Source organism: Lonchura striata, chromosome 2 (genome assembly GCF_050655825.1).
Source record: "Lonchura striata isolate lonStrDom1 chromosome 2, ASM5065582v1, whole genome shotgun sequence".
Classification (NCBI taxonomy): Eukaryota; Metazoa; Chordata; class Aves; order Passeriformes; family Estrildidae; genus Lonchura; species Lonchura striata.
This window is the reverse complement of record NC_140704.1, coordinates 20903903-20926917: the sequence shown is the minus strand read 5'-3', so window position 1 is coordinate 20926917 and position 23015 is coordinate 20903903. Positions and strand designations below refer to the sequence as shown.

Below are 23015 nucleotides of genomic sequence, written 5' to 3'. Positions count from 1 at the left end.
TTGAAAGTGAGTTTTCTTCTGTTGCTAGTTTTACTACAATTCTCACTCACTTACAAATCTAATGGGGCACAAGGGGACCAAAAAGTGAAGCCTAACCTCACTGCTGACTTTAGTCTGCAAAGGTACTTTTTTCCAAAGGCAGCCATCTGTTGTACTCGCACAGTCAATTTACAAATAAAATAAAAAAATAAATAAATAAAACCCCAAACCCCCATGAGCCCTCAAGACATGTGACAGACAAACCCTACCATCAGCTCAGAAAAAATCCTCATCCTGACTCAGATTATCTATTTTACACTATGTCCCAGAGCTCCACCTTGTTGTGCTTGATTCTAATCTGGGGCAAGACCCAGATTAGAAAAAGAGACAAGCCTGATGATATCCCTTCTTTCCCTGACCTGGGCTCCCCAGAATCTCAGTATTCTGCAATTCCCAGCCTGTTCCCCAGAACCATTATTAAAACATGAACTCTAGCTGAAGGGCTCTGAACTAAACAGCTCTAAGTCTGATTTCAATAACTTTTATGATGACAAATTCCTAAACACATGCCTGGCACTACTACCCCAGCATGAACCACAGAGCAGCAATGTCACAGAAATCATAGCAGTTGCCCCTGCAGAACAGGCAAATCCACACCAACACCTGAAGGTCACTTTCATCCTGCCCAGAGGCACCAGATGAGCAAGGGGCCAAGATTGCTGCAGATTTTCAGTTACATTCCACCTGAACTTGAGTGAAGCAGCCCTAAAAATACACAAAACAGAAGCAAAAATACCCACAAAAATTACTACTGTTGCACAGATGATGCAGATATAGTATTTGTGGCTGACCAGACTGATCAAATGTGGTATGTCCTGTGGCTCAAACTCCCTCTCGCCTCCTCTAGCACAGCTACCCTAATTCCCTACCGCTATTCATGTCCCATTAATGATCCTATTGAGCAGGAGGTGAATGTTATCTCTATGTCCCTAAGCTAGCATCAAGTGACATGAACAAAAACAGCTTGGTCACATCTACCTGAATTAATCCAGCACACTGAAGGGCAGGTACCTATGGTTCAGTCACTAATTTCCACCAATTAAAAAAACCATTTGTTAGACTTTCTATTGTATTTGCTTTGATGATAGTCAATGGGCTCAAAAGACACCTGGGTTTGGAACCTATACAAGCTAAGACTATCTCGAATTTTGCGTCTCAGCTGTATACTGGTAGAAGGCTTTAAAATGACTAAACCATGGAACAAAAAACTCCCAGTAGAACATATAGAGAAACCAGCCCTTATGTCCACATTATGCCAAGGAAAAGCACAAATATTCACTTTCTCCTGATTTCTACTGGATTGTCAGAGACCCTACAGAGGAATCATCTCAGCTTTGTCACCTATGCAGCACCTGGTTCAACAAGGCTGCAGAATCACAACTATTTGGTTTCCCTGAGAGTTTTGCTTCTGATTTTGAAGCAAAAGAAGTTCTTGCCAAGCAGCAAAGGACAGACTCAACTGTTTCAGAAGTCACCTAGAACAGAAGAAGCTAGTTCAAGACTCCTCCAATAGCACAGCACCAGATAGCTGAAAAAAATTCAGCCTAATTCAGCCTAACATCCTCCAGAAAAATCAATGTGGACTTGAGTACTTCTGATAATGAATGATTTAGACACATAGATGAAGTACAAATGGTACACTAGAAATATGAATAAAATTCATGGCACAAAAGTATTCTGAGCAATATGATGGATTTAATTGAGCAGTCCTCATACTTGCTGATGAAACTTTACTTAGTTTTAATAGCTTTCTGTAAAAAATACTAAGTATGCTTACATAAAAATATGCATATCCACTTTTAACATTTATTTATTCTTTCAGATAGACATATTTACTCTAAACACAAAGAAAAAAAGAAGCTAGCAGAACACTCATTTAAATGGCAGAAAACTAGTAGAAGATGCTAATATGACCTTAGTGTAGCATGTCAAGTGTCACTGCCATCAGCTTCCTAGTCATTTTAAGAACAATCTGCTAAGGCAATTAATTACATAGCTTAAAAGATTAGGTCAACAGTGTCAAATATGAGAATATGAACTCAAAATTTAGCCTTTTAAAAATGTGTGCTGTCTATTTAAGTGTCTACATCTATTTGTGAAAGAAGAGTAAGTTTCAGACTCGATGAGTTACTTCTCAGGACAAGCAGTGGCCTTACCTTCCCAAGAAAGAAACCCAAACAGAGCAATTAGAATGGCTGACAGAATCCATTGGCTGAGAGAGAGCATGTACTTGCAGCCTGCTGATCTGACAGCTACTTTAGGAGAAAACAGTTAATTGAAGGGTGAGATTTAATGTAATGTAACACAAACTTATAGTCTTGGCAATCTTTAAACTGGTATTCTGAAAACTAAAATTGCTTTAAGCAAATGGTACACTCTGTATTTTTCTTGAATAGTTAAAGCCAACCTGGACACATCTTTCTTGGACACTTCTTATTACTGTATCTTTCCTCCCCCAGTCCGGTCTGTAGCTAAGACTCAGGTAAGACATAGGTTGGTTATTCAGCTTTTCAGGGTGGAGCTCATGCTGAAGCACATGAGCTTCTCCAGACTCAGATCTGACACAGTCAAGTTTACCATGATTCAAGTCTCCATGCAAGAGCTTCAGCCTATCTCCTCTTCCTCAGAGCAAGGCTGCCTGCACAATCAGTTGTGTGCTCAGCTGAGATTATCCTTTAGCTATGTTAAAATTTATAAGGCACCAGGTGGAAGAGCTGATTCACTGGCAATCTGGAAGTGTCAGATTTCAAAAGTTCTAGGAATTTTACAAACCTCTGACAAAGAATAGTGAATTGTACAAAGAGCAACATTTCCAACTCATTTCATCCTTGTGCCAGATAAGCAGCCATTCAGACAGAAATACCAGAGTAAATAATCAGCACCAGAGAGAAGCTTTGCCTGCCAGCTCTAAGGTAACCAACCTTGGGTAAGCTGTCTGATCACAAGAACTGTGCAGAATGAACTGCTATCTCAAGGTGCCTGCAACCCTCCAAAGGCTGCAGAGAAAAACTGCAGTGGCTGAGTACAATTAACTGCCTGGCTTTCAGAGACTCAAGCAGAAACAGCCATCTCCTTGCAGTGAGGGAACACACAAAACTCACTAGCTGGGTGGCCCCAGCACCCAGCTCTACCAGTGGCTGATAACAGATGCCAGATGGCAATATGCCCAAAGAAAATTCATCATCATCTTTCTCATTAGATTATTCTCCCAGCTTCAAGCTATTTGCAACTTCATGTCCTTCTAAAACATGGACAGTGCTGCGTGTTTAACAGTGATGCACTTTGGATTTTCCCTCCCTTAACTGGCCCATTAATTTACCCACCAGTCATCATTTATATACCAGATGGCTGGAAACTGTTGGTTATATTTGTAACTAAACTGAGATTTCTTTGAAAACTACAATGGGATAAAATCAAATAGCAAGATGGCAGTCTAGAGGACACTACTCTATCAAAAGAAGGGTCCTGAACAACTATTTCATAGTTCTCACAGCCAGTCACAAAATGCCCATAATTTTATCTATTTACTACTACAAACCAATTAAGCTACATATTAGTACTCAAACTGCATCCAGAGAAGTGCCTTATACAACCTCATGGTGCCACATACTGCCTTATGGCTCATGCAGCAAGTAGTGTGGAGCTCAACAGGCTGAGTTTTATTAGTTTGTTTGTGTCTCAAGACCCATCTCAAGTGGTAAAGATTTGCTTGGATACACCCTAAAGTACATACCCCCTAATACACCTCTTATCAACCCACTCCCACTTCATTGGTTCCGTTTCCCTTCCCATTTCATCTCTCCAGTTGAGTTTCAAAAAGAGGACTGGTTTAGAGAGAAACCCACTGGTACATGCAGAGAACAGACAAGAAGAAAAACATCAACAAGACAAGGACTTTTTAGAAGATGCACAGAAATAGGGCAAGACAAAATTCACTGCTTGAATTTCAACAGCCAAGAAGCAGGAATGTTTGTACAAGACAGTGATAGATAAACCACAAAAACAAACAAACAAAAAACTCAAACCCACAAAAACTTTTGCCTTGCAAAAGTCAGTCTGGTATCTCCCTCCACCAAGTTATGTCTCATGTTCTCGACATGCTATTCACCAGCATCTCAATTCGGAGCTTCTTGACTGTGGGAAGCAGGATCCACTGCCTGAAGGTGGTGTGGGCAGTATGACCAAGAGATAACCTTATTTTGGACAGAAACAGGCTGCTCTTTTTTCCCATGCCTGATTCAGTTGGCCTTGCTCATACATGTTTGATTATAGATGTAATGCGGTAGAGTTGTAATTTTCTTTGCTTTAGTCAAATTCATTATCCATTCACTAAAATGCAAACTGTGTTGTTTCTGATACAGCTAAAAATTTAAAAAGTCATCACTTTAATATAAGGACTTTTGAGCCATGGTCAGAAATGGCTGAACTGGTGACAAGACCAAGAACTACAGATCTTCCAGTACAATGGAGGTCTGTATTGAAGCTGAAAAGGTAGGTTGAAAACAGCTGCTAAGCTGCCCTCCATCTCTTTACTTTTAATTAAGTCCTAACCAAGAAGCAACACTCTAATAGTGTCATTGCACTCTGTATCAAACTAGCAGTGTCAGCTTGTCAGTGTTACTCAACTGCCTGTAACAAAGCCCAAATCCAGGAATATACTTACTTGTAAGCTTGTTGTGACTCAGAACCAGCTGTGTGATGTGGGACAGCGTAACTGTAAATGAAGAGAGAAAGAAGTTAGTTTATGGACATGGCAACTGAGAGCTTGTATCCATTTCAGCTGAAAAATAAAGCAGGAAAGTTATTCTTTCCACTCCAGTAACTTGATTCATGTGCATTGTCACAAATAAACATGAGAGCTCAAGAGTAAAGGGCTCACCTACTCCTCTGTCCTTTTATTTCACATTTCTGTTACTGCATCAGACACAACATGGAGTTTTACTCACTGATACAGCAACCTGTTTCAGCTAATCCTTGAAAAAGCTCATAACTTAACAAAGGCAAATACAACCTGTTAGCAGAATGAAAGCAGACACCCAAAGGCAACATCAGATCAGACAGTTCAATGTTTTAAAAAAAAACACCCTAAAGCATCACCACAGTTCCCTGTGCAATTGCAGGTTGTGAAGGAAGGAAAGGCAGGGAAGAGAAGATACAACACACCCACCCTGAATTTCTCCCAAAATTTGAGCAGATTGAAGTACTGACTGCACCACGTCACTATGCAGAACACGAGGACAAGGAAAAAAGCTCATAGAAAGTCTGTAAGAGTATTGTAGGAAAATCATCACTAAAGGGCAGACAAGAGCAGCAGCCTCTATAAAGAGCTCTATCTTTAAAACAAAGGACACATTGGTATCTGACCCATAAACAACAGTTTAACACTGAGTGCTTACCCATACAGATAAATATAAGATTGCAATTTACACAGTAAAATGAGAGAAGATTCTGGAGATAGTCACAGGCTTGTGAACAAATGCCTAAATAAGCTTTATACATTTGTTTCTCTTGATATAGCTATTTTAATAACTGTGACACTAAGCAGAAGTCACCATTTCATGGGCCCTTGATATTCAAGCCTGACTAATAAGAACACTACCACCAGAAGGGCAGCCCTACCACTGAGATGAAAAGTCCTCCAGACTGAGGTCTTCAGTTCCAAGGCAACTGAACCTAGACAATCGCCAGATAAAATCTGACATCATCAATCCCAGGCAAAAAAACCTTTTTTTTTCCCCTGCATTTTACTTCAGAAGCAAGTAATTCTTGAGATCTGAGGCTTTACCTAGACTCAAGAGCATCAACAAAAAAAAAAAAAACTTGCTTTTTTAATAAAAAGGGAAAAAATAATTACTGTTTTTGATGTTGTACAAAGTTACTTCCATTTTACTTTGCTTTTAAAGCAGAGAAGTTAAACAATGCCATCATGTCTGTACAAAGGAAGCATGGATCCTTACTCAAGGGCAATGAAGCTTTAGGGCTGCAGATTTTGGTCTTCTGAACATTGAACTCCTGATGAATTTAAATGCCATAATAAGTTCTGTGCATATTTAAAGGTAAGCCTTTTGACTACGCCATCAAGCCACGTGCACTATTGGCCTTTAGCAACACAAGGTTAGAAGCATTACTCTCACTACTCCCTCTCCTTTTTTGTCTCATCACTGTGTTCTTCAACTAATACTATTTTCAGAAAGGTTTCTTCTCTCACATCTATACAGAACAAAACAAAGTCCACGTTAAAAATTTCAAGGCCAAAACCCCTAGGCCAAAGATATTTGAACCTGTATTTTACTGTCCAAAGTTGACTGAAGCCTAGACACCTTGTCTGAAACTCCACTATCTCAGTCAATCCTGATGCATGACAGAAAGTCCCATGGCATCTTTGACCAGCAATGGCAGGCTGACATCCCCCAAAGGAGCAAGAAAGGCTGCACTCCAATACTATTTTGAAAAGAGCAAAGGTTTAGGTGTCTGTGCTCTGGACTACTTCCAGCAGCATTTTAGACATATTAAGACAGAGATTCTTCAGTCTTGAAAGGTCCAAAGCAACTACCAGTTCAGAGGCAAGTTTAGAAGTATTTTAAGAAAGAGAACCAAGATAAGAGAGCAGTACTTGCTCACTTCTTACACAGAGAGAAATTTGCTCACTTACATTAAACAAACCTGAGTCAAACAACTGGCCCCTGGAAATAACATGTTTTCCTCACGCTGCCATGTGCCTGCTCCTGTGAAAAGGACTGTGTTGTGGGAACAGCTGACTGAGATTTACCTCATCCTATAAATTCTGTAGAACAACTAAACTATCAAGTCTGGCAAGAAAGACATCTGTCTTAACTGATTAACATCCCCAAGTAACATCTCCAAGGCTAAAGGGGCAATTTTGATTTGGATGTACACCGTCCATTTAAGCACAACATACAACATGTCAGATGATGTACCAGTCTCACAAAAATGGAATGGAAGGGCACTGAGATTCCCACTGGAAATTACTATAACCTCTCCACGATGCCACTGCAGGAGCTTTTAGACACTACCTTGTAACATTATAGTCATTAGCATACAGGCAGTAAGCTATTCTGATTTCATGAATACACCAGATATTCACACAGAATAATACCTATATTCTATAGGGGGATAATACCTATTGCCAGAGCAGTTTACTTGCACAGTAATCACAATTTCTCATGGTCCAAGTCCCACTATTATTTCAAAAAAGAGTGAGTCAAGGGAAGAATATTTAGGTTCTTCCATTTTGGCACTATTATCAAATCTCTTCATATACTGCTCCCCTACACTGCAAGCTAGCTTTACATAAAATATCTGGATGACAATACTCAACCTAATTATTAAGGACTATAAAACAAATAAAAGCCCTGCCCATCAGCAAATTTTAAAAAATCAAAACAAAAAAACTCCCAAAAAAAAACCCAAAAAACCAGCCTGACAAAAGAACCAAACTGAAGTAAAATAAATTAGGAAAAAAAAAAAAACCAAACCCACACCCACAAAACAGGAAGACCCCAGTGACTTTGCTGAGCCAAGATAAGACACTGGAGGAAGTTAATGCAGGATGAGCATCACAGTATTATCACAAGTAGCCTGCCTCTCCATCTTCTGTGCTTTTGTTATTTTAGGAATGAACAATTTTATCAACACTAACTTTCTGATTAAGAAATCTAGTCACACAAGTATGTACTTTATGCAAAATATGAATAGCTTACAGATGGAATGATAATGAGAACAAATTAACACATAAATAGGATTGCATCCAATATTCCTTCCCTGACAACAGAGCAGATGTCACAAGTTATTTGGGAAAAATGATTTCTTTACTCGTACCTCCTCCTCCTCCATATCAACTGCTTAAAAGACACATAAATGAGACTGGCCCATACTCTGAGAACAATCCCAGTTTTTGATGGTTGTTCAAAGTCCTATCAATAAATGCCCTATCCTTTGCTATGCTAGGGGAAAGGGCACATTACTCCCTTATTGCTGGAATTGGCTGAACCTGCTTGCTCAGCCTATAGGATGTCTATTAATGCTCTCTACCATTACCTGTCCATAGTGGGTGTTTTATAAACAAATGTAAACTATTTACTTCACAATATGGAGGCAAAAAACCCAAACCAACACAAGAGAACATGGGACAAGACATTTTTTACACTATTTATGTATGAAGGAGATGCACAACTATAGAAGAGATGTGCACACAAATGGTGTAACTGTTGTTTTATCATATGCTGGAATAATAAAAAAAGTCTTTAACACTTAAAACTGTTTCACATGGTATTTGCATGACAACCTAAAGCACAGAATACTTAGACCAAGGGGTATTTTTTTGTCTCAAATGAAATTTATTTTCTACACAACACATCTGAAAAAGGGCTCTCCTATTACAGTTCTGAAAGCATAAAAATCCAGACACTCTGAAGGTGCATAACACAATTCTACTTTGTATTTTAAGTCACTAGGAGAAAACATGGAAGTGTCTGGATTCGAGGAATATTCCAAAAATAGAACTCTACTTCTAATGACATTAATGAACTCCTGAGTTAGAAGTGCTTCAGGGACTACTTAACTTTTTTTTTTGAATCTGAACTTCACGTTGTATATAAGCTGGTAACCATACTCTTTCTCTGCCAAACATGAAAGTGGGAAGAGATGTAAAGGTTGCCAAGCTTGTGGGTCTAAGGTAGCTTGCCAATCTCCTTCCAGATAGAAGTATTTCATTCTTAATTGGAAAGACACACTGGTATTTGACAGAAGCCAAATTTTGTCTGTTTTTTCTCTCCTACAGCTACTGCAGAGGATGGAAGACAATGCAAAAGAAAGTATGACTGACTGCCCTGTACTGCAGGAAGCCTAGACTGAAAACAGAAGCCAGAAGAGAACTGTATCCAAGATAGGGCATATATTCTCCTTTGCTCTTCTTTGTCACCACATAACACCACTTTTCTCTATCACTTACTTTTCTTTTTTATTTCCTAAACACACATGACAAGAACAGGGTGACACCTAAGGAAAAGGACTGGCACACTGAACAGATGTTACATGGTACACTGCTTCCAAATCCTTGTGCCTGTATTACCCCTATGTGAATTAAGTTAAGAAAGGTTAAATACAAGCTCATTAGCCGCTCTGCAGCAAGTTCTCAAACATGCAGTGAGACAAGGCTTAGTCCTTTCCTTGGAGATTTAGGACTAGAAGGAGCAGTTTACCTTTAAAAGGTACTTAGCACCTCTGGTAGGGGTATTCATAACCACTATATAATTACATGAGACAAAATGCTGATCAGGGGCTACTGAACACAGTAACTCCGGCATACCTTCCAACCTACAAAACTCAAATAGCCAAAACTGTTCCCTCCAATCATTATCTAAACTTAACTCTCAACATCTACTAGTGGCCCTCCTTAAAGATGAAATTATGTGCAAGAAGAGTCACTGGGCATGAATAGTGATGACTGCTTTTAATAGAGACCTTTACTTCATGGAAGGAAAAAAATAAAAATACCTGAAAAGGCAAGCTTTAACACTGCCCTGAAAAGGTATGTAACACACAGAGAAGGAAAGGTACTAGGTCAGTCTACTTTAGCTTACACACCAGTTCTGAGAGGCAGAGAAAACCAAAACATCCAATCTACATTAGAGAAGACCATCTATTTGGAGTCAGGTGACAAGGTTCGAAAACAAGTTCAACACTTCCTCAACCCTTTACTAAAAATTCAGAAGTAATAGCTATTCGTTACTTTTTATTTGATGAAAGGTGTTCCTTCTCCTGAAGGCAAATACCTCCATGGTAAAAAAAAAAACAAAGCAACTTCTGTGTTCTGTCCGTGAATATAATAACTGAAAAAGCAATTAATTTAACAGAAACCAGTCATCATTTCTCCCCTCCCTATCTTTCATCTCAAATTGAAGGCTCCAAATCCCCATGCTAGATCAAGTCACACAATGTGCACCAAGAGTATCTGTGCAGAGACTCCTCTGATGCAGTGTAAGTAGGGTACCAAAGTCTATACTTCACGTAGAGAGCTCTCTGCCAAAGACATTTCAGATGCTTAATTAGCAACCTGGTATCAGGGAGCATCTGGGGACCACACTGCCCTACCCTGGTCCCTGGCCCTGCCTGAACAACAAACCCCAAAGACTCTTTGTGCAAGAAAAGCTTTTTTTTTTTTTTTAGGATTATCAATGTGCTTCAACATTATCCTTTTTTCACACTTTAAAAGATCAAAACTAGTTAATTAATTACCTATCTAGTGTTGATAGTAGGCACCAAGTCTACTTAACAAAAGCAACAGTACTCTGTTAAATTTTCTATTTAATGTGAATTCACATATGTGGTCCTTACAACACCATCTTCCCACAGGCCCACGCAACACACAGAAGCAGAACAGTAGTACAGAATGTAGACTTTAAGTACAGAACCTAGTTCTGCAAAACTGTACTTAAGACTTCATCCTTTACTGATGGGAAGATAAGGTGTGAAGACACCTTGATGTGCTCTCAACTCTGCAGATAATGGCGAGCTGGTAGTGAGCCATACCTTTCCCTGAGCTCATATCTATCTTGCGAGAAGAGTTATGTACATTTGCTCCTGACCGCTCTCAAGTTTAACAAACACAGTAAAGAGCTAAAACAGGATACAGTCAAGAATTTTAAGTACATTGGTTGGTTGAGATTTTGCTTTTTTTCCTCTCATTGGATCATGCATTCAGAAAAATGTCAGCCTGTGGCACACTACAGACAGTCACAACTTTAATTCCCAGAGTATTGGCTAAGTCATAACATCATGTGCAATTTAGCAAGGCAAGACACCTAAGCTGCTCTTCATTTATGTGTTCTCCAGAACTGTAACAGCATGTTGCTATTGGTATGCTGTATTTGCTGTGAATTTAACTATAGTAAATGCACCGTACCGACAGCAGCACCCTGTCATGGTTCAGCAAGCATGTGCAATCGTATATCATCCAAAGCACGATGCTGCCGTATGTGTGATACAGTATTACTGCCCTCTCTTCAGAGACCAGTCGCCCGTAGTTGCAGGCTGTCACCCTATCCCTTTAAAGACCCAGTGGAGATCTACTTAGCCGATGGTTTTGTTTCGGTAGCAGGACGAGAAGAGGGAAAGTCTCCCGACCGACAGAACGCCAGCAATGTGACAGGGAACGCCGAGCCCGTGCGGGGCTGCCCCGGACGCACACGGGCGGCTCCTGGCGGTGCTGCCGGCAGCCGGGCGCGGGGGTTTGGTCAGCCCGCGGATCTCCCCCCAAGCCCGGTGCCCAAAGGCCGCCCCGCCCCGCGGAGTCCCGGTCCCAGCGGGGCAGCGCCGGGCGCGCCCAGGCCGGGCCCCGCTCGCCCGGGACAAATAAGGAAGTTTCCGCGCCGTGCCCGCCCGCCGCCGCCGGTACCTACACAGGCCGGGCACGTCCAGCATGCTGGAGATGCCGCGGTCGCACATGTCCACCTCGGGCTGGTTCTTCTCCCTGCTCTCCTCCACGATCTTCTTCAGGGACTTGGACATGGTCTAGGCGGGGCAGAAACGGACAGAGTGAGCCGGGGGCGGGGGAAACCCGCCGAGGCTCCAACCCGGGACAGCGCCGGCCGCGAGCGCAGAGAACCCCCTGCCCAGCCCGCCGGGGGCCCCGTCCCGTCCCGGCCGCCGCGCCCGCCCATGGCAGCGGGGCACTGCCCGGGATGCCGGCCGCACGCCCGCCCCGGGCGGGCAACAGGCCCGGCCCTGTCCGAGGGCACTCACCGCGCGGCGCTGCGGCGGGAGGCGGCGGGAGGCGATGGGAGGCGATGGGAAGCGGCGGGGCAGCGGGCGGATCGGCGGCGGGACGGGCGGGCCGGCGGATCCCGGGCGCCCCGCCCCGCCCCGCGCGCAGGCGCAGCGCAGCCCCGCCCGCGCTGACCGGCGCCAGGGCCGGGGCGGGATTCCCGGAGCGCTCCGGGGCTTGGGGAGGCGGCCGGGACGGAGCGCATTATCGCCAAAATAACCCACAGCAAAAAAATCCCGCTGCGTTTAACCAGCGGTGCCCATTTTTTCAGGTGACTTCCTGGGTTTTCCAGTCGGCTCTAGCAGCAAAACCAGTCACAAGGCTGGGTCCACGTCCTGAGCGCTCGTAACCCGTCTCGACCGGTAGTAGAGATGCTGTGGCGTTGTAGTTATCCATGTAATCTCTTTCACAGGATTTAAGGTGCTCCTACTTACTGTCATTCAGCAGATACGGAAGCTCAGAGCAGTTAATGACTAAATCTATTAAGTTACCTAAGGCCAGGCTACCCATTGAGAACCACAGCTTTGAATTTTGCATATGTACTCCATCGTGTTACTTAGTAGCCTAAAAATGGTATCCACAAAAACCAAGAAGATGAGCATTTGCATAAGACAGCAAATAAAAAAACTTTATGAAGGCACAACTTCAAGTTCACCTTTTTTAGGAATGTAAGGATCTGGTCTGCAGAACTGTAGCATGTTTATTCCTAATTGGAGTTTCCTACCTTGAGTGTTTCCTAAAGTTACTGACTGTTTTCAGGTCTTCCTTACAAGGCACTACTGAAGAGTATCTTCCTTTTAGCTGGATTTCTCAGCAGAACCCACTGTCACTCAGATGTACAGGATGACGATGTACAGTTCTTCTTTTGTCTGCACAACCATGAATCTGGATCCCTTTCCCATCTAAGAAAATGCCCTAACTGCTACCAGTCAGTTGTCCCAAAGACCTAAATGCTAACATGTCTGCTGTTCTTATTTCATGCAAATGATTGTAGGTGTCATTTAGTAACAAAGGCTCAGGCAGATTAGTTATCTGTAAATGTGCTCTAAATCTGCTCCTTTATTCCAACTACCAGCACATGTGACTCTAACAAGACACTTACAAAACAATCTTCATGGCTAACAAAAAGCTCACCTGGCTTTTCTCTACTCCATTTTTGCAGTGATCAAAACATTGCATGTGACCTAGATAGCCACGTTCTGCTCCTACCATAGAAGTATTTAATTACTCCCCACTTAATGAACATATTGTCATTACTCCCTTTCATCAGGATTGTGGGGTTTTTTTGCCATCTATCTAATTTCATTATCATGTTGTGTAGAGTTCGTCTATCATTCACAGCTTCTATGTGACCTTCTTTCTGTCCTGCTTGAGCAAACCTTTTTTCTGAGCATGAATCCATGCCCCAGTCAGGGATATTGGCATTAGATTTGGCAAAGGGAGTTGCTCTCAAGCCTTCCTTTTAAAGTTTCTCAGTGTCTCATCAAGCAGTGAATACTATTGTCTGAGAAGGAGTGTGAAGGAAGATACACAAGCAACTCTATCCAAAGGTCCTTGATCCTGAAAACTGATTTTTCAGATTGGTCATGAAGAGTCATTTCCCATAGAGGGTCTGTGTCACTGCAGTCACCCATTCTCCCCTCTCTTATGCCCCCCTCCTCTTCCCAGTATGTGCAGTCATTCCAAAACCCCTTTGGTCCCAGAAATATTTGGCTCCTCTCTACCCCCAGCTAGAGGCTGGCCAGCCTGTTCCTACGGACTGGCCAGTAGAGCCCTCCCCACACATTCAGTGCTTGAGCTCACAGTAGAGACTTCTCCAATTTAGGTCTTGCTGTACCTTCCAGCTACTGATTTTTTGCTTATGAAACAACTATAAAATGGCTTTGATATCTGTCAGATCTGTTCTAAATCCGTCATATGGCTTAAATATCTGTAGAGCAGGTGCCTGAATTCGTTGCAGGGGCTGGCTTCTGTCCTTAGGCCTGCAGGCTAAAGCAGGTGACAGTGAGTAGGTGTATGGCCATGACTGTGTGGCAGAGCTGCAGTTTCCCCTGTGGGGGCTGGAGGAGGCAGAAGCTGCCCCTGCAGTGATGCTCCCAGCCTGCTCTGCCCCGGCAGTGATGGCTGGACCTGCCTCCTGCTGGTTCCTCTCACTGTGCTGGGGATCAGCAAGGGAATGAGTAGCTCTGATGCCTCCCTTGTTTCTGTCTTAGGTACTTATACTAACCAGGGAAATGACATTTAAATTATTATTCTATTTTTATCTGTTTTCTCCCTTCAAGAAAAGCTATGATAATGAGCAACATTAATGCAAGGATGTGTGTCATCAAAAGGATGCAACAGCAACATGCCCCTGCAAAACCAGTTGTGTAGTGCTGGGCACTGCTACTACAGATTATCCATCAACATTAGACTCACTAAGTGTGATAACTTGCATGCAATATTTATTTTTCTGATTGCTGTAAAAAAACTTCCTAGAATCTGGCCTCTATTTTTATTGTCATTTAATAAATATTTTAAACATATATTTGTTATTAATCCGGTTGTTTTGTATTGGGAACAATATAGTCAATCCCATGAATTTTTATTGCCTTTCATTTTAATTAGGACTGCAGAATATTTCTGCAGTTTCAGTTTGGCAGTTGACAAAAAGTAATTACACCAAATATGTTAATTCTGGTGCCTAGGACACATATCCTATGTTACTATGGGAAATTGAGACACCTCCTCCTTTGCTTAATGAAACAATTGAAAACTGGTTTTCAGTCAAAATTGCTTTGTAAATTTAACTAAAATAATCTACTCTTTTAAATTGACAGCACCATGGTTTCTATCATTTTAGCTCTCTATCTTCTGTCACCTTTACTTATGTAACTATTATTGTAAGAATATCTCATTGTGGTATTATTTCTCATTTATAAAGAACAGTCCTGCCACATGGGAAGGGCAATTAAAAACATTGTTACAGACAGTGTAGTGCTTATTCTTCAAATCCTAGTCTTTGGAGGCTTACCATTCATATATAACTGCATCTAAAATTACTTTTGTATAATAATAAACATCTGTAGTAACATGCAGAAGAAGCTTTCCATGTAAAATAAAAACATGCAGGCTCCAGAAACTGAAAACCTGCACTTTCATTATTTGCTTTGTCATTGACAGAGGGAGGTTGTAGTCATGCAGTTATTACAGTACAGACGTGCAGCATTCACAACAATGACCTTATAAAATAGCAATGTGCACAGACATAAAAGCAAAGGTTTTCATGGCAGTATTGTGAGATGAAATGATATTTCTTACTAAGTACAGATTTTGTCTTTTGAATTGTACACTGCAAAAAGCACATAGAAGTTTCATGGAATAATTATTTCCAGATTATCTGTTTGGTTCTGCTTGTTTGTGTTTGCCGTGCATTCATTTTCAAGCAAGTTTTCCTTACCTTCCAAGATAGAAACATGGCTTAGCATCAGCTCTCTCCTCTAAGGACCTCCACTTTAATACTTCTGCAGTTGGTATTTTTGTTGTGGTTCCTCGTATAAAATGTTAGAGGACTGCAGTGGTTACTTTCTTCCTTTGTTTTTTTAAAGAATGGGTTTGATAATTTAATTTTAGACTTTGACTATTTTTGGCAAGAGTCAGTTGGGCTGGATCAATTAAACCTTGTACCAGCAGCTTCATTCAACAGACTTCATGAGCACATTCTCTGCTGGGCTTTTTTGTTTTTCCCTCTAAATAGCCTCATGCATTTGCTCATTTGTAAATAAAATTATGCATAGGTATTGAGTATTTCCAACATTTAAAGATGCACCAAGCATTAGTTAGTTATTGCTAGATTTTAAAAAAACCTTTAAAAATTCTCTTCCTCTCATTCATAGTGCTCTTTGTTCTTTTTTCTTCTGCAGAATTTCAATGATTTTATAAAATTTGATGATGTGACAGATCTTAACAACAGCAAGTATTTATCATATAAAAAATGTCCAAAAGCATTTAATTGCTTTAAAGTGAAACATGCTTTGTGAAAGCAGCCTTTCTGAAGTACAGATTTCAGCAAACTCACCAGTTTAGCTGGATTTCCCCTCAAGACCTCAAGGGCAAGGGTTGTGTTACCAGAGTGGCCTCAGGCACATGTCAGGTCACCAGAGCACATCTCTGTACCAGTCCCTGGGTCAGCAGGAGCCCTCAGTGCCATGAGCTCAGGGACTGCTGTGTCCTTGGGCAACTTGGTGTCCAAAAGCCACTAATGACCTTCATTCATTAAAACCATGTACAGGTTTCTGTTTGTCAGTTTATAATCTGTCACACCTGCAAAAAGGCCAGTGTTTAACTTGAGAACTCATTTCTGACAGGGCTGATGCACTTTTAGCAGGAGCCAAGACCGTATCACAGAACACTGGTGCAGTGGCACAGAGCTGTTTGGAGGGACATATCCTTCCCTTTCATGTGTGGCTTCCAGCTGAACTGTGCTCTGGGTGAAGTGCAGAAAATGACAACATTCTTGCAAGCTGATTCTTGCCTAAAATCTGATGTTTCCATGTCCAGCCACCTAGCAGCAAGTGACAGCATCCAGATCTTGAGGAGATTCTCTTCCAGCTGCAGATGTGGTGAACCAACTGCACCAAATCCATGGTGATTCATAGGAAGGTCAAAGCCACAATGGACATTCATGAAGCCTGTGATGCCATGTTCCACAGAGGAGAAATGCAGTCCTCCTTATCACTGCAGGCAAACCACTCAATCCATGCTTGGTTGTACTTGAAGTTTCTTAAACATTGCTGTTTTAAAATTTATTTTGTGGCTTTATCTTCAGACATTTCAGATGTTCCTTTACTGTTTGCTATCCCCTGTAGGGAGTTTTAATAAACAATATTGCATCATCCTTTGACTGCAAGTACAGTGGCAGTTTGAGTGGACTCTCAGTAAAAGTTTTCTGGGCTACTAATCTGAAAATATTTAATTTGATTATATGGTCTTTTATGTCTTCCCTTATTAGAGGAACTTTCTGTTTTGCTAGCAGTTCAGTAGGACATAACTGCCTCCCAATTTCATCCCAATATACATATTTCTGATTTTTCTATGTTACACTTAGCATAGAAGTTAGCAGGAGTATCACTGTGCATAGGCTGTTTTTCTTAGTCCTTGGACAGTTATAAAATGCTGGCTTACATCTCATTCTGTTGGCCAGTGGGACTTCACTGGTTTCTCTTTTTCTAAGTTGCTACCTGAGGATTTTGGGTTGTATTTTATAGCTTGTCCCTTTTGTCTGCTTTGTTTTTTCTACATTTTATGTTAACTAGAATATCTGCTCAGCTGTTATAAAGTTTCATATGTTTGTGGAATGATGGCTTTTTGGCATTCACTGGGAAATCTTCAAAGTGTCCCTAGATTTTGTTAAAACTGCCACTTACACTTTAATATCCTTTCATAATTAATTGCTTCAATAATCACATTAAGGAATTGCTTTCACTGTAAGTGACTCTTTGTAATAGTTGTGAAATGAGAGTTTTGATAAGGCCTCTGTTCTTTTCTGTGGTGCAAATTTCTCTTGCCTGTCCATCACAGCTGACATTCAGGAAATGAATTGGTCATTTGTTACGGATTGTGACAAAAAATGCTTCATGGTGGGAATCAGTGTCCTCTGTCCATCCTATCAACAACATCTTTTATGTATGATGTGTGTTAGCCTGGGGAAGGGAAAAACTAATTGTAGTCAAAGGTCAATTGATATTTTTATGTCTGCCCTATTCAGAAGTTATAGCTGTTTCATAAATCTCTAGGAAGTTGCCTAAAAGTTGACTAGAAGGTGACATAGGTACTGAAAGCCTCAGAAGTTGTTTTTATATTCAGTTGTAAAATAGACTTTGAAGCTTGAAAATGTAACTCAATAAGTATAACCACAGATATCTGTATATATTGAACATAGGGCTCTGATAATGAAATTACTTCTTAATCTGGTTAAGAGTTAGAACCACATCATGTCCTTGCTGTGTGAACTTCAGTGAATGCTCAAGTACTGATTTCAGATGGGCTCTTATACCCAATGCACACTATTACTGAAAGCTCTTCAGCACAGTTATCTGTGTAAGTGGTTATAGGACAGGGACCATTTCTTATCAATCTCTGATTTTAGGTAATTTGAATAAAACTTAAGGTGGTGTTTTCAGAGATTCTTGGAGCAAAGCCACATAACTCTAAGGAACAAATTAAAGACAGCTTCTTGTCTTAGGTCCTCTCATCAACTTAATGTGTAATTTTTATCCTGGGTAATTAAATTTTTATAGCATTAATTGTACAATTTCAAAATTATGTAGAAGAATATAAAAAAACATGTAGCAAAATCTCCTTTTCCCACTTGGGTAGGTAATAGTTTATTTTCAGCACAATGGGGGATCAATGGGTTTTTTGACAGAATTCCAAATTCATAACAGCTACATTTTCAGTAACTTTTAAAAGGCCTTACTTCAGTTGCAATTATCATCACTGGACTTCAAACCTCCTTTATCATCTAAAGTCTTTTCAGTATAGCAAGGAATGGTAACGTATTTCTCATAAACTGTGTTTTAGCTTGTCCAGCTTAACTGGAATCCTGATGGTAAAGTCACATATTCAGCATGAAATTTTACATAGACTTGATGAGATGTAGCAGTAAATGGAGCGATGTTTATGTCCTAAAATGAAAGACAAGAAAAATTAAAAGCCTTATAGAACATTAAGATCCTTTGAAAGAGACAGTCAGAAAGTTAAAACTGAGGCACAAATTGGATCATAGATTGACAGTGATCTCAGTAGCTGTTCTAGTTACTGTTGTTGTGTTTCTCCCTCAGGATATTGCAAATATTTAAAATACCAATACAATGAAGTATGGTACAAGCTTGTTTGATGCTTCCCACTAGATGTCACTGTATGGTCTGAATTGGAAGGCTTCTAAAGCACCACACAAGTCTTTTGCCTTCACTTCCACTCCTCTGTATGGAATTCATGTCAGAATTAGGGAAATGCTCTTGTCCATGAAACAGCAAAATCTCCTCGTAACCACTCGCGTGGTCGCAGAGGGAAGGTGGTACGTACCGTTCCACAGTAGGGCCCGGCGGGGGCATGGCTGGCGTCCGGCCCATTGTAGAGGATCAGGTAGTTGCTGCTGCAGTCCCCTGGGTCATCGATGCTGATGAAATCAAAGTTCACTGTGACAATTCGTCCCTGGGGCGCGGTAATGGCCCACTCGCAGTTGGTGTTGTTGTGGTAAGTCCCGGGGTAGCCGGGACTGGCAAATGAGCCAGTGGTACCGTATAATGTTCCGCCGCATCCTGGAAGCAGACACTGTTAATTGGCCAGGAAGGCTTCACTTCACAAGGTAATACATGATGTGGTACATTAGTACACTACCAGTAATAGCACTTGAAGAGCAGAGAGACTGTGAGCTGGGACAACTAATGTGGCTAAGAACACTAACAAGACATAAAACTGAGGCTCTAGCTTCAGGAGCCTAAGAATATGCAGTGGGCATCGGACCACCCCTGAATATTAAAACCAACACCCCCCTCCCCCAAATTCTTTGAAACAGGAACTGAAGTTTTAAGTCTGTGCCTTAGTCAGTTCGGTTCCCAGCTACTCAACTGGAGATGAATTCACTGTAACTGTTCTTTGTCATGAAAAGTACTGAATCCTCATGGGATAGAAAAATACAGAGAAAAACTCAGAGGAATTAGGCATATTAAGTAAATCAAAGTCCATTTATACCAAATTTCAGTCTTCAACAGTGGACAGAAGCAGATGACCTAGAAAAAATGCAAGTTTATAAAGGAAGAATGTGCAGGCCATGATCCAGATTACCCTCATAATCTCCAAGAATTTTCAGTTTACAGCTCCCAGAGATGGCACCTTTCTATTTAATAATGTTTACCAGATGAAATTGTGTGGGTAGCCCTTGAATCCATGTAAATCTGTAGCATGCTATGGGAAAGGGCTCCATCGTTTAACTGCATCCTGTATCAAGAATTGGTTTGTCCAGTTTGTTATGGCCCTACGAGCTCCTGGCTTTATATGATGACTGCTAGTTCTTCTACGTGAAAAGTCAGAGAACAGTTGATGACCATCATCCAATACCACTCAATTTTATAGACTGTAGTAATTTCTTAACCAGATTGAAAAGCCTTAGCATACCTCATACAGAAGCCACTTTTACTGTTGAGCCCTTTGTTATTGCTGATTTTTTATAAGATGAAGAGACCAGAACTGTGCACGTTATTCAATTTGTGTGTAAACTATGGATTTATGCAGTAGCTGTCTATTTCTTTTCTCTTCCTTTCCCAACAATTTCTATCATTATGCCGGTCTATTTGACTCTTAATAAACTTTTGTTTTACCCCTAAGATCTTGACTACTGAAAGTCAACTCAGTGCCTGTATTTTTGTAAGTAAAGTTAGGATTGTCTTTTTTTTTGACCACTACTACACTGAGCTTTCTCTGCCTTTCCATCACTGGGTCATTCAGTACTGTATAATTAATCTGCAGTACTTCTTATCTGGCCATGAGCTTTCCTACCTCCAGTAACTCAGGTCATGAAGAAACTATTACCCCACTGTTCACTGCCACTTCATAAGCCATTAATGAATATGTCCATGATATAGTCACTACACAACATTATAGGTAGTTTATTTTCTTGGGGAAGCTTCCTGTCCTCTTCAGGCTTAGCCATGCCTGGATATCACAAGTGGACTACTGGAGCAAACTGAGTCACCTCCAGTACCACCACTCTGTGGATCACAAGGTAGATGTTCCTGATATTTTCCAGCCTCTCATTGAAAGAAGGAGATCTTAATCTTAAATGGACTACATAATCTGAGGTTTCTAAAGTCAGCATTAAGGGAGGGAATTACTTCCATCTCGTAAAATGAATCTTGCCCCAGTGGCCCTGAGGAGCAACTACCTCTGGTGACTGAATAGGGTGGACTGTGGGCTCTAGGGAGTCTAAAGTGGTAATTGAAGAAGGATCCAAAAAGAGCTGAATTCCACACTACTGCATTTTCCTTCTATGTCACATTATTTTGTAGCTACAGCCTTACCACTTGATGATGAAGTCCAAGTAATTTCATATCCATCATGAGCCATTGAAAAATCACTCTTGAAACGAAGGTAGACAACATGGTTTTGGGGAAAGATGGGACTGGGCACAGTGTTTCCACAGAATCTGCCAAGTAGTGGTGATTGCACATCACTCCCATTTCTGACCTTCAGGGAACACAAAAAATGCTGTCAGCTTTAAATTCCTATGTAGTTATACACCAACACAATTATTCATGGATACAAACACAGCACAAACTAGGTAGCAATTTGCATGCATAGCTGTCATTGTAATACTGCTATATTTCCTACCACATATTCTTGTGTAGAAGGAAAAAGAGGCCATTAACTGGTCTGAGTTTTATAAGTAATTTAACTGGTCTGAGTTTTATAAGTAATTGCATAGAACAAGTATCAACAGAAACAGGCAGCTAAATGTTATAGTGTGTATATCTCCTGACTGAAAAAAATTACTTGACTAGTAGCTAAGATGTCCTTATGCAATTCAAGCTTGTGTTTTGCTTTTATAAGAAATATTAATATTCCAGATGAAAAGATTATTTCTTTATTCTGCAGACTGCTCTTTTCCCCAGTCACATTAAGACCCAGATCATATTACATAGCTCAGATTTAATCTGATTTTTTTTTCTGCACTCCAATAATGTTGGTGCTTAGATCCATTTCTTGAGACAGTAAAGAGGATATGAAAGTAGAGCTAAATAATGATTCTGCCACAGACACCTGATTTTTGTCACCTGACCAGAGAACAGGGAAACCTGCATGAATGAGAACTGTGTAGGAGGAAGATACACTTTTCAATGACACAAAGTACATTTGTAAGTATTTTACAATTGTCACTAGAGTTTGTTGGTTTCTGTTTTGTTGGCTTTTGGGTTTTTTTAATTGCTTTTTTTACAGAAAAAAATCTTTCTTGAGAAAAATTTCAAGCAGATGGAATCTACTGCTGTAACAAAACCACTCAGATTTATGGCTTTCTGTTCATTCATGGATGTTAGTATCAAACACAGACTATTCCAGATGACTCTATTAACTGGGTAACCTCAACAAGAGCTAGGTAAGGATAAGTTAGCTAATAATGAAACTACTTATTCACTGGGTTTGGGCTATTGTTTAGCCTCTTGCTATATCAAGAGGCTAAACAACTGGTGTATTGTTTAGCCTCTTGCTATATCATCTAAGTACATTTCACCATAAAACTCTGGCAATAATTAGTCCCTAATTCAATCAATTCGACTCAGACTTGATCCAAATTTGATCTAAACATACTAATATCCTTTGAATTTAGCAGATTTTTGCATAGGCTCACAAAATATGTATACTTGCATGATACCTCTAGGAAATCATGTGAACAGTGGATGCTGTCTTCCAAACTGAAAGCGTGGAAAAAGAGAGATATGGTGCGATTTTGGGGAGCTCGAAGAATGATAGAACAATCCATATTATTGGGGTGTTGACCAGGCCATCCAGGGCTCTTCAGGTAACCAAATGTCTGGTTATACTCTCTGCTGCAACCTTGAGACAGAAAACCAGAAACATGTAAGGATTTCAGATCTCTGTATTGCATTTCAGTGTATGAAATAAACAAAGAGAATAGTAGATAGATTTTTTGGGGGGATATTTCTTCAAGCTTACCTGTAGCTTGATAGGAAAATCTGACTCCATTGTTAATCATATATTCATCTGACTTGAAAGTCACAATGGCAGTGCGATCATAAGAATAAAACTCAGGGACTGGAAAAGTTTCAGTGCCACAGAATCTATGGACTGACCCTTGGCTCTGCTGAAATTCAATACATCACAGGTTACTTAATTATATAATTCAGTTTTATATATAAAGAACTTAAGGTAAATAAATCTCTCAACACTTTCTATACCAATTATGAAATTGCATTTTAAAGTTCTCCTGGAAATCACTTAATAATATCTCAACATTTAATGTTGAATTATTATTAGGAAAAAATAGTAAATAAGAGGTATTTTCATGCCAAAATGAGAAATTATGAAAGAAAGTTTAGAATATGAGGGACATAAATGTTGGGGGTTTTTTTTGGTGTTTTTTAACACTTCCTGGTATGAGTATTCATTTTTTATGGTTCTTGGATAGGAGGAAACA

The 23015-nt window shown here is 40.5% G+C and overlaps 2 protein-coding genes across 4 annotated transcripts in view; both read right to left on the bottom strand.

The window, feature by feature from the left end:
• The window catches only part of RSU1 (Ras suppressor protein 1), a 102113-nt gene extending 90183 nt beyond the window's left edge, over nucleotides 1-11930 (bottom strand). For 2 of the 3 annotated variants that reach the window (XM_085566156.1, XM_085566146.1), the window contains exons 1-3: nucleotides 11803-11930; nucleotides 11460-11571; nucleotides 4703-4753 (exon numbers count right to left, since the gene is read on the bottom strand). In XM_085566156.1, coding sequence (XP_085422282.1) covers nucleotides 4703-4753; nucleotides 11460-11568 — 160 coding nt within the window. In that variant the 5' untranslated portion in view covers nucleotides 11569-11571; nucleotides 11803-11930. The remainder of the gene's footprint in view (nucleotides 1-4702; nucleotides 4754-11459; nucleotides 11572-11802) is intronic. The other variant, XM_021551646.3, reaches the window with a different exon arrangement.
• A 72-nt stretch (nucleotides 11931-12002) lies between these two features.
• CUBN (cubilin) overlaps nucleotides 12003-23015 on the bottom strand; it is a 148571-nt gene continuing 137558 nt past the window's right edge. Inside the window, exons 63-67 of the mRNA XM_085565970.1 lie at nucleotides 22535-22682; nucleotides 22233-22414; nucleotides 20884-21049; nucleotides 18890-19125; nucleotides 12003-18489 (exon numbers count right to left, since the gene is read on the bottom strand). Coding sequence (XP_085422096.1) covers nucleotides 18382-18489; nucleotides 18890-19125; nucleotides 20884-21049; nucleotides 22233-22414; nucleotides 22535-22682 — 840 coding nt within the window. The 3' untranslated portion in view covers nucleotides 12003-18381. The remainder of the gene's footprint in view (nucleotides 18490-18889; nucleotides 19126-20883; nucleotides 21050-22232; nucleotides 22415-22534; nucleotides 22683-23015) is intronic.